The following is a 16,324-nucleotide window of genomic DNA, read 5'->3' on the forward strand; positions in this document are numbered from 1 at the left end:
AAAATCAGTATCATGGTATTATATTAAAGTAAATTGAAGGACAGGTATATGTAAATTATACATTTAATAATAATGTATCAGGAATGAGTGTGGATTTTTCTTGATAATAGGAAGAGCAGGATTTTTGCTAGTAATGTAACTGAAATATTAGAAATACTGTAAAATGTAAATAAAAACGATCACATACAATTGTTTTGTATTTATATTCATTTTTGAAAAACTCTTGCCTTGGACATGCAATCTTAAAGCAGTCGGCCAATCTGAAATAAGCCTATTTTGGGAGTTACCTGTCCATGCATTTACATTTGAGTACTGTTCTATTATATTGGCAGAGACCAAAAGGGGGCATTAGATAGAGGATACAGTGTTCCCTCACTACTTCGCGGTTCACTTTTCCTGGATTCACTGTTTCGTGGTTTTTCAATAAACTCTAAAAGACTATTATAGACCATAACAATTACAATTTGCAGTCTAAGGAAGGGAAGAAGGAGAAGCTAAAGGAAAAGAAAAGGAGCCCAAGCGGCAACGAGAGAAGAAGGAGGCGATTTATCAACACACGATTGGTTGATAGACTTAAAATAGTGTATAACTACTAAAATAATGTATAAATATTAAAATAAATATAGCGTCCCTACTTCACGGATTATTGCGGGTGGTCCTGGAACCTAACCCCAGCGACAAGTGAGGGAACAATGTAGTCCATTTTGGGGGGGGGGGGGGATTGAAGGAGGCAAACCATTTCCCCCATTGTCGCTGGTTATTCCCAACCTCCCATGTCACACACGAGAGTTGTTTCCATGATGACGAGATGGGTGGTGGGAATAACAGGAAAACAAAGGGAGTTAGTTTTCTCCTTCGACCACCCTAAAATAGATTATCCTTCTGTCTAGGCCCCCCTGTGGCCTCCGCCTGGATAATAGAACAGTACCTACTTTTGTTGTTAGTGAAAGTATAGCTTTGTAGTGTAACTTTGAAAGTTGGTGAGCTGCATGAAAAAAGATAGAGCTACTTGTCATACAAAATACACCTACTGAAATCTCTTGTTTGGCACAGCTATTAACAATAGTTGGGTTCTATTCTTTAAAAAAATGTAATGTGCCTACTTGAAGCACATACCTTTTTGGCTTCACCGAGTTACCAGACATCCAAAATCATGAAAGAATGCATGCCTGGTTAACAGTGCTACATGAAATTAAAACTTTCAGGGCTTACCATATATTCCTATTATTTGTAAAGAATAACTTGATAGTTAGATCGATAGTTGGGATCTCAGTTCCTATCAGCTCTGGACAGCCTGAACATCTTCCCAGCCCTCCTCAATAAGAGGTATGTTCTTACTGTTCCCTATAAATATGCTCTGCAGAGATTTACCTACCACTTAAAATGACAAATCTTGTTTTGTTTCCTTTACAAGCGAACAAACCCGAATCTGCCAGTTCTGCAATGAAGGATGTAGCCAGAAACAGTAATTCTAACACTGCCAGAGGTGTCAATGAGAAACCTCATGTGGTAGTAACTCGGCCACCAACTTCAAGGACAGCAGAGGTCCCTTACTCAAATCAACCAAGATCTGGGCCTTATCCAAAGGGACCTCAACTTGGAATGGGAAGAGGCAAGACTCATTAGCAATTGGACAGTAGCTGCTATACTAGTACTTTATTAGTAAGTTTGTATTTATTTATAGCATTTATATTCCACCCTTCTCACCCTGAAGGGAACTCAAGAGTGGATAACAACCCAAACATTCAATGCCATTTAGACATACAGGACAAAGAGATAGAGGTATATGAGCATTTCTCCAACTTCGGCGCCTGGAGGTTATGCTCGATTCAGGCCACAGGGGATGCTGTCGCTCCATCCGAAGTGTTTTCACTCCTTGTTCTTTGATCACTGGCATTTATTATGACGCCGTAAAATACCTCCCCGCTTAAGCGGTGCCTAATTTCTCTAGTCACAGCACAACTGTTTTTGAACCGCTTAGGTAGACAGTGAGCTGGGCTGATGGGGCTTCGAACTGCTGACCTTCTAGTTGGCAGTAATTTATTGCTGTTGATTAACCAACTGTGCTAAAGCCTGGCGTTAGCACAGCTAAACTGTAGTCTGTCCTATCTTGAGACTATGCTTTTTTGTAAAATTGAGATATCATATCCAGATAGAAACATGTGCAACTGGACAACTAGAAACAGCTTCAGGGCTCATCCCAAAATTGCTGAAATAGGGTGAATTGTAATGTAGGGGGAGAGATCCTCCCAACCAAGCAACCTCTAAAATGTATTTAAATATACAGTGAGGCTCCTTCCCCTGCCTCCAAAAAAATACAAAAAGTAAACCTTGGCTTTGTTTTTTATACAAAGAACTATACCATTCTACTATACTATTATATATAATGGGACTTTCTCATCCATAAGTTTGTGTATCCACATAGGGAAGGGAATCCTGGAATCAAACCCCAGTAGATATCAAAGGACTACTACTGTATTTATGAAAACTCCAATGAAAATGCCTTTGTTAAGCTCCTAAAAGGAATAGTTCATTTTAATGGGAAGATTCACCAATTTAACACTTAGAATAGCAGACATAGTGAAGTGGGTAAAATGTGTTCTTAGTTTAAAATACTTTTCTAGCCTCTAATCCTATGGCTTGCATCGAAACTGAAGACTAGACTAGACTGAGCTATTCAATTCCCATTATCCCAACACAATATAGCCGAAGTCCATGAATGATGGCAATTGCAGCCCGACACCATCAAACGCAGGGCCATGAAAATTTACATTAACATCTCTGCAGTTAATGACAAAGCAAGAACACACAAGACCATTTTAGGGCTACAAAAAACCAATTCTAAGAAAATCTTCCTTTGAACAGATGTCACTTTCTTTAGTTTGTGTACATTGTTTTCCATTTAACTCAAATTCTTGAGAAATTATGCATTTGGTCATCTACCTTTTCCACACACCTGGCATACATTCCAATATCAAATTATGTATCTATAGAAGATTGTTTCTGCAAACAAATTTGTATAATTACCAGAGCCCTCTGAAGCTCAAATCCTGGACATCTTTCCAAGGGAATAAGTTTCATTAAGCTCAACACAACTAAACCCCTTTTCTATTAAATGTTTTGTTGCAAAAACGTTTTCTGTGTACTGTTTCATGACAATGACCTTCATTTTTTACTCTTTAAAGAGTATATATTTATATCTAGTCTCCCTCAGGTGTGAAATTGTGTCCCTGTCTTTCCTAGAATCAGCTTAAAATAATGAGGAAAACCTATAATGTAAGTCAAAGGAAGCTATGCGGTAAGTTTCTTGATTTTGCAATGGCTACCCTATCACAGTCTATATACATTTTTTTAAAGTGGGCTTTCAAATCTGACAAATGTAAGTTCTTTGATAGTTTGTATGACTCTAGGGGCAGAAAACTGCTCCCACCAAAAGTACTTTTATAAATGGTTTAACAGGGTTTCAGTGAAATACTTGTGAAAGTCACCCAACAAAAATATTATAATAAATAATTTATAGACCGCCCTCTCTGTAATAAATTATTTATAGACCGCTGGGTCCATTCTCTTCTGGGATAGTCATAACGATCAAATTCTTGTTTTCCTTTTCTCAGCATCCACCTCCAGCTTTAGACATGGCAAATGCAAGAATTGATATATATATAGTGTTGACATAATGGCATTAATCCACCCCATTCAAAACAACTTTAGCTCTGATAAAACTTTCTAGTGGTTTAACAATTTCTGCTCAACTGTGAAAAAAATAAAACAAACTTTCGTTTGTTTTGTTAAATTGGCATATTTTAGACTCTTCAAATTATTCTACAGCTTTGAATTTACATTGTCCTATGCTGTCATTAAACTAATTTTATCTCATGCTGTCCTGAGATCTTCCAAGATAGGGCAGATAATAAATGTTAATGAACAAACTTCCAGTGACACTCTCACAAAATGTTTCAACATAAATGAATGTGAGCAAAGCTATTGTGCCAGGCCTTGAACTTATGACATACAGTGGACATTACACTGTAAAATATACAAAAATGGTACTTCAAGCAATAATGTCAAAATGGCTCAAACTGCAAAGATTACTTTTTAAGTAAACAAATTTCAGCATCTTGTCTATTTTTTATTTATTTATTTATTTTGCTAATAGGAACAAAATACCTCCTGGATCTGAGAACACAATACTATACTGCCAGAGAAACAAGTAAACCAAGCCTAGTTCAATAAGAAAGATCTTTTATTTTCATTTCTCACTGCCTTCTTGAATTCCTGCTGATAACATTAGGACCACTCTGTGGTAGTCCCTACCCACTCAGTTGCCTGAGCAGTGGGAGCAGCAGACCAGTCTTCAGTGGCAGGCTGTGCACTCCAATCCTCTGGAAAACAAACAAAAAACCGCTATTAAGAAATGGACACACTAATCCTTAACTGTCATATTTTAATGCTTGTCTATACACCTACCTGATGTTTCAGATCACAACTATAAACATGGATTTATCTCTACAAAAAAGCATCCCTCAATTGAAGAAGTAGAAAGAAACAAGCAACAATCTAATTCAAGGGTGGAATCTATAGACCTATGGGGCAGAGTCTCATTCTGAAAATTCAGTGAAATGTGAAGTAATGAAAAGGATGGGTTAGCTTCTAGAGGTACTAACCCTGTCAATGGCACTAAAGGAGTGTTGAAGTCCACTTCTCAATGACAGAGGTGAGGTTTCATGAGGTCATCGTTGAGGGCAAGGAGGAAAGGCAATTGTTTTATCTATGAATATGTTTTTAATTGGTTTTAAAAAGGCTTTAACTGTTAAATGTGTTGTCGAAGGCTTTCATGGCTAGAATCACTAAGTTGCTGTGAGTTTTCTGGGTTGTATGGCCATGTTCCAGAAGCATTTTCTCCTGACGTTTAATCCACATCTATGGCAGGCATCCTCAAGAGATTGTGAGGTCTATTGAAAGCTAGGCAAGTGGAATGTTCAGGGTGGGAAAAAGAACTGTCTGTCTGAGACAAGCGTGAATGTTGCAATTGGCCAGCATGATTAGCATTGAATAGCCTTGCAACTTCATAGCCTGACTGCTTTCTGCCTGGGGGGGGGATCCTTTGTTGGGAGGTGTTAACTGGCCCTGATTGTTTCTTGACTGGAATGCCTCTGTCTTCAGAGTACTGTCCTGAATTAATGTGCTTTCTCCCACCCTGAACATTCCAGATATATAAATCCCACCTGCCTAGTTTCCAACAGACCTCACAACCTCTGAGGATGCCTGCCGTAGATGTGGGTGAAATGTCAGGAGAGAATTTATTTATTTATTTCCAACATTTATACTCTTCCCTTCTCACCCGAAGGGACTCAGGGCAGCTTACAAGAATTGGCAAAATGTAATGCCTCCAACACAGTTCTAAATCTAAAACAGTACAATCAATTAAAAACTATTAAAATACAATATAAAATTTAAAACAAGTAATTAGATCCATTCGTCCAGAAACCTCATGCTTCAGCCTAAAATGTCAACTTTGCCATTTACTCATTAAAAGCTTGAGCACATAACCATGTTTTTACATGTTTTTCTCACCCTTTTCTGAAGCCCAGAAGGGTTGTCGAATATCTCTGGGGAGGGTGTTCTCGAACATGGCCATAATAAATCCGTTTTTTTATTACCATTAATATTTAATTCAATTTTAACATTTGCATATTTTTGGATTTTAAATTGTATTGTATTGGTTTTACTGTAAGCCATTTTGAGTCTCTTTTTTAGAGGGAAATAATGGAGTATACATAAAAAAAATAACAACACACTTGTGGAAGATGGAGGATATATAGTGTGGCAAGGAAAGGATGTATCTATCATCCACTGCCGTTGATACTAGCTGATGTCAGCCACTGACATGCATTCTACATAATGTTTGCAATATTGAAATTCAGCCCATAGTCCAAAAAAGATTATCCCCTTCTAGTCTAAATTACTGTATACAATTTACTGAGTTTTGAATTTCTCAACATATCTACCTGCTGGGAATGGTTGTATGGGCACAGAGGGCACTTGCACCCCTTCAGACCAATCAGCCACCTCCGGTTGTGGTGGTGCTGTAAATTCAGGGGCAGGAGCAGTCCATTCGCCCTGGAACTCTTCCTTTGTAACCGCCTTCTCAGCTGCGGCCTGCTCTTCCTTCTCAATCTGAAAAAAAGGAAAAATCAGTTGAAATTACACCTGTAATACAGGCATAGTTTATTCTATGCAATGGCTAAAACAGAGCTTTCCAAACACTTCATGTTGGTGACATACTTTTTAAACATGCATCATTTCATAGCACAGTAATTCAGCATTTTTACTAGTAAAAAAGAGGTTAAACCAACCCTTTATAAACAATATGGACCCTTATTTCAATAATGAAATGAACAGGGAAATTACGTATCTTACAAAAACCTTCCCTCTGATTTTTTTTTCCAAAAATGGTATTGCTTATTTCACAAAGATGCAGATTACTTGTTACGTCTTTGCAATACACCAACACATTGCAGCTGACACACTGATGTGTCGCAACAGTTTGGAAAGCTCTGGGCTAAACTTTACTTTTAGATGAACATGGTGCTTCCATACACTGACCATTTTATACAATCCATGTCATCATCTTCGATAATTTTTTATTAATTTTTAATAAAAATATTTATTCTTTTACATCACTTTCACCCTCTGCTCCTTCCCCGAACATAGTTTGTACAATAAACCACAGAAATTACATTTGAAATAATTAGATTTAATCTCAATTTTTCCACTATACTTCTTAATGCATTCGCTAAATAATTCCTAACTAAATAATTAATTTTAATAGTTAAAATCCTGCCAATCACACCACCCAACACCCAGACCACATATTTCCTCTATATCTTTACTCTGGTATCTCTTTAGACTATACAAATCTTCCGCCTTTTATAGAATTCATGTTAGGTTATATGCAATGTTCCTTTTTTATTCATTATTTCAGCAACACCTAACTCTCAAATTTCTACTGGAACATTATATTATGTACATTACACTTAACCTAGTCACGATAAGCAAGAGACCGCTATCTTATAACCACTGTTTTGAATGCTATATACTTATCAAGTACTCCCTGCTTCATATAATAAATCTAGGAACCCCCAGTGGTGCAGTGGGTTAAACTTTTGTGCAGGCAGGACTGCTGACTGAAAGGTCAGCATTTCAAATCCAGGAAGCTGGGTGAGCTCCTGTCTCTCAACTCCAGCTTCTCGTGTGGGGATATTAGAGAAGCCTCCCAAAGGATGGTAAAACCCTTGGCAATGTTCTTGCAGATTGCCAATTCTCTCACACCAGAAGCAACCTGTAGTTTCTCAAGTCGCTCCTGACTTTGAAAAAAAAAATCTGTACAAATTTTAGTTTACCTCTTCAGGATCCCGGTAGAAGTAGAGATCGGGCATCACCTCCCATGGATGCTCACGAGAAATAGTTCCACGCATACGCAGGACTTCACGAGCCAACATCCACCACATAAGGCCAACTGAGTGAGCTCCCTGAACAACACATAAGATAGATATATGCCCAGGAGTACCAAAATTCTTTAAAAGTCACTTGATAGGTTACAAAATAATTTATTAACTTTACTTCTACTCCTCCTGTCCCTCCATAGATGGCTTACAATAACATTACCCAATAAATTTAAAAACAATTTAATTTTGTGTCATGGATATGAGCAATAATACAGTTCAGATACTATCATAGATGTCTAACAGGTTCATACAGAAATAAAATCTATCAAATAAAATGGACACAAGCCATATAGGTCTTTAAAATAAATTGTGCCCAGGAACAGGTTGGCAGCCAGCGGAGCTGTTGTTCCTTATTAAAATGTGGCAAGAATCACTATCAAACTCCACTCATTGGATCAAAGATCCTTATGGCGTTAGCGAAAAATCCTGCCAAAACTGATGTTGCACACTTCCTGTGCTCAAGAGTTCATCAGCCAGGAACCGACCTTATCTCTGAGTTCTAACAGTGTGCGTAAGAACTATTTCCACATAAAACCAGCCTTTGCCCATTGCTGAAACAAGAAAATTACACAGCAGAAATTCAAATTATATCCAGAAAATACCTTAAACAGATAAGTATGCTTCAATATAGGAGAGCACACACTACCTTGTTGTTGCATGGAATGGCAATATCCACATAACGCAGAGGAGAATCCGTATTGCACAAGGCAATGGTGGGGATATTCACGTAAGATGCTTCAGTCAATGGCTGATGATCAGCTCTTGGATCAGTGACTACCAAAAGGCGGGGTTCACGGAAGGCTGCCTGAATCTGATTGGTGAAGGTGCCAGGAGTGAAACGGCCAGCGATTGGTGTTGCACCAGTAGCGGCAGCAAATTTCAAAACAGCACGCTGTAAACAGGAGATGAAATGCCATAACTCTCACAAGTTAATGTTTCAACTATATACAGCACATTTTTACCTAGATTCTAGCCCAGGAATGTCATTTTGAGACGTATAAGTAACTAAGTAAGCAAGCATATAATTTGGTTCTTCTTTTGTCTGGAAGTTCTGCTTCCAGAATTACAGAGCCAATTGCACCAAAAACATTCACCATGCTCATTATTAGGCATTTCATGGTGATCACATAATCAGGATACTTTCTTTTCCCAATAAGTATATCCATACCTGTCCAGTGTTTCTGGAGGAGATGACGCTCACATCAGCTGGGTTCTCAATCGCAACAATGGCACGGGCAGCCAACAACAGTTTTTCCCAAGTTCTCTTCAGGTTGATGATGTAAATGCCTACATAAAACATGGTGAAATTCAATATTAAAATTGGATGTGCATCTACTGAACAAGTTGCTTGCAATGCCCTTCATTCCTGTTAAAAAGAGAAAAGGGGAAAGGCAGGAATATATGAAGAACCATTCCAACCCTGACAACTATAACCAGACTTTACCAGTTGTGTTCTCCAATATGAATGCCTTCATATGAAAAACAGGGGAGTCAGATGTGCAAACACTGTTCTATTCAAAATGCCCTATCAGTTAATACAAGGATTCGTATTTACCAAACCTCCAATCTTTAATTACTTCTCTTCATTTTTATCAGGCTTGAAATGTGGCAGTGACTACTATCAAACTCCAGTCACAGAGCAGAACTCTCCTGGTGTTAGCGAAAATCCTGCCAGCATTTGCTGTAGCACACTTCCGACACTCAAGAGTTCATTGGCTAGAAACTGGCCTCAGCTCTGAGCTTTAATAGTGTGCAGTTAAATTAATATGCAGCATAAGAAACCACCTGCCATATTACATTCATATTCAAGTAATCAATGCTACTTAAATTTGGCAACAGAAAGTTATGGGAAACGATTCCAGCAGATTAAGCAAAAAAACAAAACACACATAAATGGTAGAAATAACATCTAGATTAGAACTTTGCCCTACAATTCTGTAAGGCCTTAAAACAATCTATCTAAATGTCCAACATGGGACAGGTGTTGGGTTTTGTTTCTGTTTGTTGCACCCCCTGCTGGGGGAAAGGCTAACTGAAGTCATAAACACTAAAATGGTGTTTACAGATAAAAACTGAACTTTCCTAATATTATATGCCCACTGATTCTGACATCTACACATTAGTGTCCAGGTAAATCTTCCCCAAAATCCCAGGTTTCATGTTTACCAGAATCTTACCATCACTTTTTCTTTTATAAATATATTGCTCCATTTGAAAATCTAAGTTGGTTCCTCCCAAGTGGGTTCCTGCAGCAAGAAATTTGAGGACATCTTCCTCCTTCATTTGCAGGACATCAAGACCTCCGGACATTGTGAAGGTTTCCTTTTGAAGCAACGATAGGAAACCTAAAACAATATCAGCTATGTTAGAAAATCAATTGGAAAATCACTACCGTGAGACTCTTTCCCTCATCCATCAAGTAAGGGCAGAATCCTATTACTTTATCATAAATATTATTGCAAAAAAAAAAAAAGATAAAGCTTCAAATGGAGTTTCAGAGATTTCAGAACTACTTCACTGCAGTGAGAGTTATGGGATGCCTTGGCTGTTTAGGAACTGTCTCTCTATTCCAGCAGAAGAGCAGAAACTCAGGCCTCTTATACACTGCCTATTTAATGCACTTTCAAAGTGGTTTTAAACAAAAGTGTCACTGTGCAGTTTATATAGGAAATACAGGAACCAGCTTCAGGACCTGACAGTAATTACACAGAGCACTGGAGCACATTTTGTTCCACTGATACAGTGAGTCCCCACATTCAACAGGGCTGGGGGCATAGGACTCCAATGAAAAATCACAAATAAAGAACTTGTAGTTTTCTTCATCTGGTAAAACACCTTTCTATGAATTTCTAGGACTCTTTCCACAAAGCTGTATAAAATCTACATTGAGCTGGATTTTATAGCAGTTGGACTGTGGGCCCTTCCACATTGCCCTTTATCCCAGGATCTGATACCAGATTATCTGCTTTAAACTGGAACATAGGCGTCCCCATGGGTCAGATACCCTGGTATAAACAGATAATCTGAGATCAGATCCTGGGATATAGTGGCAGTGTGGAAGGGCTCTCAGACATTAGAGTTCAAAGCAGATATTGTAGATTATCTGCCTTGATATTCTGGGTTATATAGCTGTGTGGAAGGGCCCTTAGTTTTCCAACATGACACTATAATCAGCTTCTGCTGCAAGATGAACATAGCATTGGAGGACCAAGAGATTCCTAGAAGGATGTTCTCTTGAGTGAATACACTAAGTTGACCAAAGTTACATTGGAGGACCTGTGGCTCTTCCACACAGCCATATAACCCAACACCAAGGCAGAAAATCCCACAATATCTGCTTTGAACTGGGTTATCTGAATCTACACTGCCATATATTACAGTTCAAAGCAGATAACGTGGGATTTTATTCAGCTATGTGGAAGGGTCCCTAGATCTACATAGAGAGCATTTAAACTAATATTGAATAACACTAGGGGCCCTTCCACACTGCTCTATATCCCAGGATATAATCTCAGATTATCTGATTTAAACTGGAATATATGAGCCTCCACTGCCAGATAACCTGGGATAAGCAGATAATCTGGGATCACATCCTGGAATATAGGGTCAGTATGGAAGGGCTCTATGTAACACATTTTTTTGTTCCTGGGTTGTAAATGTCATTTCCTAATTGGTTCTATCATAAAAACACATAAAAAGTTGGGTTGCTGTGAGTTTTCTGGACTGTATGACCATGTTCCAGAAGCATTCTCTCCTGACGTTTCGCCTTCATCTATGGCAGGCATCCTCAGAGGTTGTGAGGTATACTGGAAACTAGGCCAGTGATGTTTCTATATCTGTGGAAAGCCCAGGGTGGGAGAAAGAACTTTGTTTTTGCAATACATCCTGCAACACATTTTGCTCTAGTTTTTCAATGAGTATCTCATCAAGTCCCAACCCATTCAACATAGTTTGTGACAGCCACCAAAACCAAAATAAATAGTTCTTCTACTCCAAAACGAAGTTTCTGGAGTAGAAGAACTATTTATTTTATGTCTTTCGGGCTGTGTGGCCATGTTCCAGAAGTATTCTCTCCTGACGTTTCGCCCACATCTATGGCAGGCATCCTCAGAGGTTGCGAGGTATGGAAAAACTAAGCAAAGACTTCACAACCTCTGAGGATGCCTGCCATAGATGTGGGCGAAACGTCAGGAGAGAATACTTCTGGAATATGGCCACACAGCCCGAAAGACATACAACAACCCTGTGATCCCAGCCATGAAAGCCTTCGACAACACAACTATTTATTTATTTGCAACATTTATATCCCGTCCTTCTCACCCCAAAGGGGACTCAGGGCGGCTTACACAACTGGCATCATTCCATGCCCGAATAACAATTAAAAGCAATTAAACAACACTAAAACAACATATGTAAACATTAGACTATTATTCAAAAATCCAAAGCCAGATAATCATATTCATCAATCCAAAGTCAATTACAATTGTATTGCATAGATAAATATGATACTTCCAAAGTAGAGTCTCACTTATCCAACATTCTGGATTATCCAACGCATTTTTGTAGTCAATGTTTTCAATACATCGTGATATTTTGGTGCTAAATTCGTAAATAAAGTAATTACTACGTAGCATTACAGCGCATTGAACTACTTTTTCTATCAAATTTGTTGCATAACATGCTGTTTTGGTGCTTAATTTGTACAATCATAACCTAATTTGATGTTTAATAGGCTTTTCCTTAATGCCTCCTTATTATCCAACATATTCGCTTATCCAACGTTCTGCCAGCCCGTTTATGTTGGATAAGTGAGACTCTACTGTACCACAGAATTAAACAGGAAATAACATTGTCAATCCAGGAACAGAATTTTTAAAAATAATGTGTTACATAGTGATTGGCAAAAAAGTAAAAATTGCAAGTGTGGTGGGACGACTGCAGTTCAATTGGGTAGTTTGTTTCCCCTCTTCAACATTTGAGCATGTTTATAGACCAGGCATGGGCAACTTGGGCCCTCCAGGTATTTTGGACTTCAACTCCCACAATTCCTAACAGCCAGTAGTTGAAATCCAAAACACCTGGAGGGCTGAAGTTTGCCCAGGTCTGTTATAGACACATAGCAGGCCCTTGGTATCCATTGATTTGGTTGCAGAACCACGAATGCTTCACTTGAGTAAAACTCCATCCCTTACATAAAATGGGCAAATCGAGGTTTTCCTGTTGGATTAACTCTCCATGCCGTGATTAATTGCATCCCTGGATACGGAGGGCCAACTAAGTGTACAGATATTGGAATTCATGTTAAAACTGCTTCGAAGAGGTAGAGCACATAAACAGAGGCCTTCCCCTCCCCATTTGTTTCCCCTTCCACTGTGTGGGACAAACAGCGACGGCCAGGCCACTCACGCGGTTGCAACGCCGTATGGAGGCCTCCCTGGAGTCGGAGAGAAAGAAGGCCCTGGCGCCGGTGACGTCTATATATACCCCCCGCATCCTCCAATCAGCGCCTTCCCAAAAGTGGCGACGTCACGGCTCGTATGTCCAATGTACCTCTCGCGTTTCTGAGCAAGGCGGGAAGATTCTTGAATTCCGGTTCCCGCTCGACCACGGCCAAATTCCGGGGCGGAACCAAATACTACGCAAGGGCGCCGCCATCTTGGGGGCGGGGTCTAAGGCAAAAGGGGCGGGGTGCGAAGGATTCCACACTCTTCTAAAGCAAAGACCCAGAGTCACTTAGGGCCTTTCCACACAGCCATATTACCCAGGCCCCATCCCAACAGCTAAATAGAATCCCACTATATCTGCTTTGAACTGGAATATATGGCAATGTGGACTCAGATAACACAGTTCAAAGCAGATATTGTGGAATTTTCTGCTTGATATTCTGGGATATAGGGGTGTGTGGAAGGGCCCCCAGAATGTCAAGGCAAAAGAAGTCCCACAACATCTGCTTTGAAATGTTTTATCTGAGGGCCCTTCCACACAGCCCTATATCCCAGAATATCAAGATAGAAAATCCCACAATATCTGCTAGTAAAGGTAAAGATTTCCCCTGACGTTAAGTCCAGTCATGTCCGACTCTGGGGGTTGGTGCTCATCTCTATTTCTAAGCCGAAGAGCCTGCTTTGTCCGTAGACACCTCAAAGATCATGTGGCTGGCATGACTGCATGGAGTGCCATTACCTTCCCGCCGGAGATAACGGAGGTACCTATTGATCTACTCACATTGGCATGTTTTCGAACTGCTAGGTTGGCAGAAGCTGGAGCTAACAGCGGGCGCTCACTCCACTCCCTGGATTTGAACCTGGAACCTTTCAGTCTGCAAGTTCAGCAGCTCAGTGCTTTAACACACTTTGCCACCGGGGCTCCTACAATATCTGCTATGAACTGGTTTATCTGAAGGCCCTTCCACACAGCTAAATAAAATCCCACATTACCTGCTTTGAACTAGAATATATGGCAGTGTGGACTCGGATAACCCAGTTCAAAGCAAATATTGTGGGATTTTCTGCCTTGATATTCTAGGTTATATGGCTGTGAGGCAGGGCCCTGGGTCCACACTCTGATAATGTGGGTTTTTATGCCTTGATGGTCTGGGATATAGGACTGTGTGGCACGGCCCCGAGTCCACACTGCCATATCTTCCAGTTCAAAGCAGAAAATGTGGGATTTTATTCAGCTGTGTGGAAGGGACCTGAGCGAACATTTTCATAAACTGAAACATCTTTTATATATTTATCAATCTGGACACCTATAGCGCACAAAAGCCTGTATAACAAAATACGTATATTAACCTTTGAGGAGTTAGAAAGTCACTCTAGTGTTTGCCAATGCCCCTGCTGGGAGCTGTATTTCAAAAAGAAACCACTTCACACTGTTTTTCCTGCAATTTTAGGATGGCTTTCTTATGATACCTCATTACAGGGCTTTTAAAGGGACCTTCCACACAGCCATGTAACCCAGAATATCAAGGCAGAAAATCCCACAATCATAGAATCATAGAATCATAGAATAGTAGAGTTGGAAGAGACCTCATGGGCCATCCAGTCCAACCCCCTGCTAAGAAGCAGGAAATCGCATTCAAAGCACCCCCGACAGATGGCCATCCAGCCTCTGCTTAAAAGCCTCCAAAGAAGGAGCCTCCACCACGGCCCGGGGGAGAGATTTCCACTGTCGAACAGCTTTCACAGTGAGGAAGTTCTTCCTGATGTTCAGGTGGAATCTCCTTTCCTGTAGTTTGAAGCCATTGTTCCGTGTCCTAGTCTGCAGGGCAGCAGAAAACAAGCTTGCTCCCTCCTCCCTATGACTTCCCTTCACGTATTTGTACATGGCTATCATGTCTCCTCTCAGCCTTCTCTTCTGCAGGCTAAACATGCCAAGCTCTTTAAGCCGCTCCTCATAGGGCTTGTTCTCCAGACCCGTAATCATTTTAGTCGCCCTCCTCTAGACGCTTTCCAGCTTGTCAACATATCCCTTCAACTGCGGTGCCCAATATCTGCTTTGAACTGGGTTATCTGAGTCCACACTCAGATAATGTGGGATTTTTTGCGTTGAGATTTTGCATTGGAATATAGGGCTGTGTGGAAGGGCTTTCAGTTCAAAGCAGATATTCTGGATTATTTGATTTGATATTCTGGGTTATATGGCTGTGTGGAAAGGCCCTGGGTTTCCAGAATGAGGAGTGTTCATTCAAAGCATTCCCTCCAGAGTGACAATCGAACACTCAAACCAGCGTACAGTGCTGAAAAGGCTACCTGGACCCATAAAATCCTCCCACTTTGTGCCATTTCTCCTTTTGATCCCTCAGAGCTTTTTCTGAGTTTGTCTCGCCTCCAAGTATGAACTAGACCCAACTCCTTTGAGCCTGAAATAAGATATAAGCAGGCACATTCATAGTGGTATAGCCAATGGGAGTTGACCTGCTTGCTTTAACGCTATTCAGGTCGATGGAGAATGGTAAGTCCTCGCTGTGAATTCCAGAAATATAAATATTCATTGCTACTAGTCCCAGGCTAAGGAAAAAGCACTTATATATACCTACAGTGTTCCCTCACTACTTCACGGTTTGCTTTTTGCGGATTCGCTGTTTGGTGGTTTTTCAATAAACACTAAAAGAATATAATAAACCATAAAAAATTACAATTTTTCTTCCTTCCTCTCTCTTTCTCCTTCCTTCCTAAGGAGAAGCCTAAGGAAAGAAGAAAGGAGATGCCAAAGGGAAAGAAAGGAGGCTGAAGCAGCTTTGTTTTCGCCTCACAAGGCAGCGTACTAGCGGGAGCGTCCATGCACATGCTTGTAAAAGGTAAATGTTTCCCCTGACGTTAAGTCCGGTGATGTCTGACTCTGGGGGTTGGTGCTCATCTCCATTTCTAAGCTGAAAAGCCAGCGTGACCTCCGAGGTCATGTGGCCGGCATGACTCCATGGAGCGCCGTTACCTTCCCGCCGGAGCGGTACTTATTGATCTACTCACATTGGCATGTTTTTGAACTGCTAGGTTGGCAGAAGCTCGAGCAACAGCGGGTGCTCACTCCGCTCCTGGGATTTGAACCTGGGACTTTTCAGTCTGCAAGTTCAGAAGCTCGGTGCTTTAACACACTTTGCCACCAGGCACGTGCTTGTAAACAACACAAATATAGCGTCCCTCCTTCACAGATTTTCACTTTTTGCGGGTGGTCCTGGAACGTAACCCCCGCGATAAATGAGGGAACACTGTATTTGGAAAACTCAATCCTTTCAAAAAGAACACCCAATACCATGCTTTGGCAGTTTGGGGAACTCTCCCCTTATCAATAAAACAGTTTCATTGACAAACACA

At 40.3% G+C, this 16,324-nt stretch overlaps 2 protein-coding genes and 2 non-coding genes across 4 annotated transcripts in view; 1 reads left to right on the plus strand and 3 right to left on the minus strand.

The window, feature by feature from the left end:
• Window positions 1–4,166, plus strand: part of tmc2 (transmembrane channel like 2) — a 103,459-nt gene extending 99,293 nt beyond the window's left edge. The window contains exon 20 of the mRNA XM_062983753.1: window positions 1,415–4,166. Coding sequence (XP_062839823.1) covers window positions 1,415–1,626 — 212 coding nt within the window. The 3' untranslated portion in view covers window positions 1,627–4,166. The remainder of the gene's footprint in view (window positions 1–1,414) is intronic.
• Window positions 4,167–4,225: 59 nt separating this feature from the next.
• Window positions 4,226–13,070, minus strand: rpsa (ribosomal protein SA). The gene is made up of 7 exons (XM_003223959.4): window positions 12,915–13,070; window positions 9,686–9,853; window positions 8,677–8,795; window positions 8,155–8,400; window positions 7,404–7,532; window positions 6,009–6,177; window positions 4,226–4,382 (listed from the first exon to the last, which is right to left on the minus strand). The coding sequence occupies exons 2-7, from the start codon at window positions 9,816–9,818 to the stop codon at window positions 4,288–4,290; spliced, it is 891 nt and encodes a 296-aa protein (XP_003224007.1). The 5' UTR covers window positions 9,819–9,853; window positions 12,915–13,070; the 3' UTR covers window positions 4,226–4,287.
• LOC134292827 (small nucleolar RNA SNORA62/SNORA6 family) lies at window positions 7,865–8,022 on the minus strand. The gene has a single exon (XR_009999958.1). It is a non-coding gene; the product is annotated as a small nucleolar RNA SNORA62/SNORA6 family (small nucleolar RNA).
• LOC134292826 (small nucleolar RNA SNORA62/SNORA6 family) lies at window positions 9,110–9,265 on the minus strand. The gene has a single exon (XR_009999957.1). It is a non-coding gene; the product is annotated as a small nucleolar RNA SNORA62/SNORA6 family (small nucleolar RNA).
• Window positions 13,071–16,324: the final 3,254 nt, after the last annotated feature.

Source organism: Anolis carolinensis, chromosome 6 (assembly GCF_035594765.1).
Source record: "Anolis carolinensis isolate JA03-04 chromosome 6, rAnoCar3.1.pri, whole genome shotgun sequence".
Taxonomy (NCBI): domain Eukaryota; kingdom Metazoa; phylum Chordata; class Lepidosauria; order Squamata; family Dactyloidae; genus Anolis; species Anolis carolinensis.

Excerpts from the sequence above, each read along its gene's own strand:
- rpsa (XM_003223959.4), bottom strand. The coding sequence starts at position 9,818 with ATGTCCGGAGGTCTTGATGTCCTGCAAATGAAGGAGGAAGATGTCCTC. Across the intron at positions 8,401-8,676 it reads CCTCCAGAAACACTGGACAG|CGTGCTGTTTTGAAATTTGC; the intron begins GTATGGATATAC and ends TCCTGTTTACAG. Across the intron at positions 7,533-8,154 it reads CCATTCCATGCAACAACAAG|GGAGCTCACTCAGTTGGCCT; the intron begins GTAGTGTGTGCT and ends TGTGTTGTTCAG.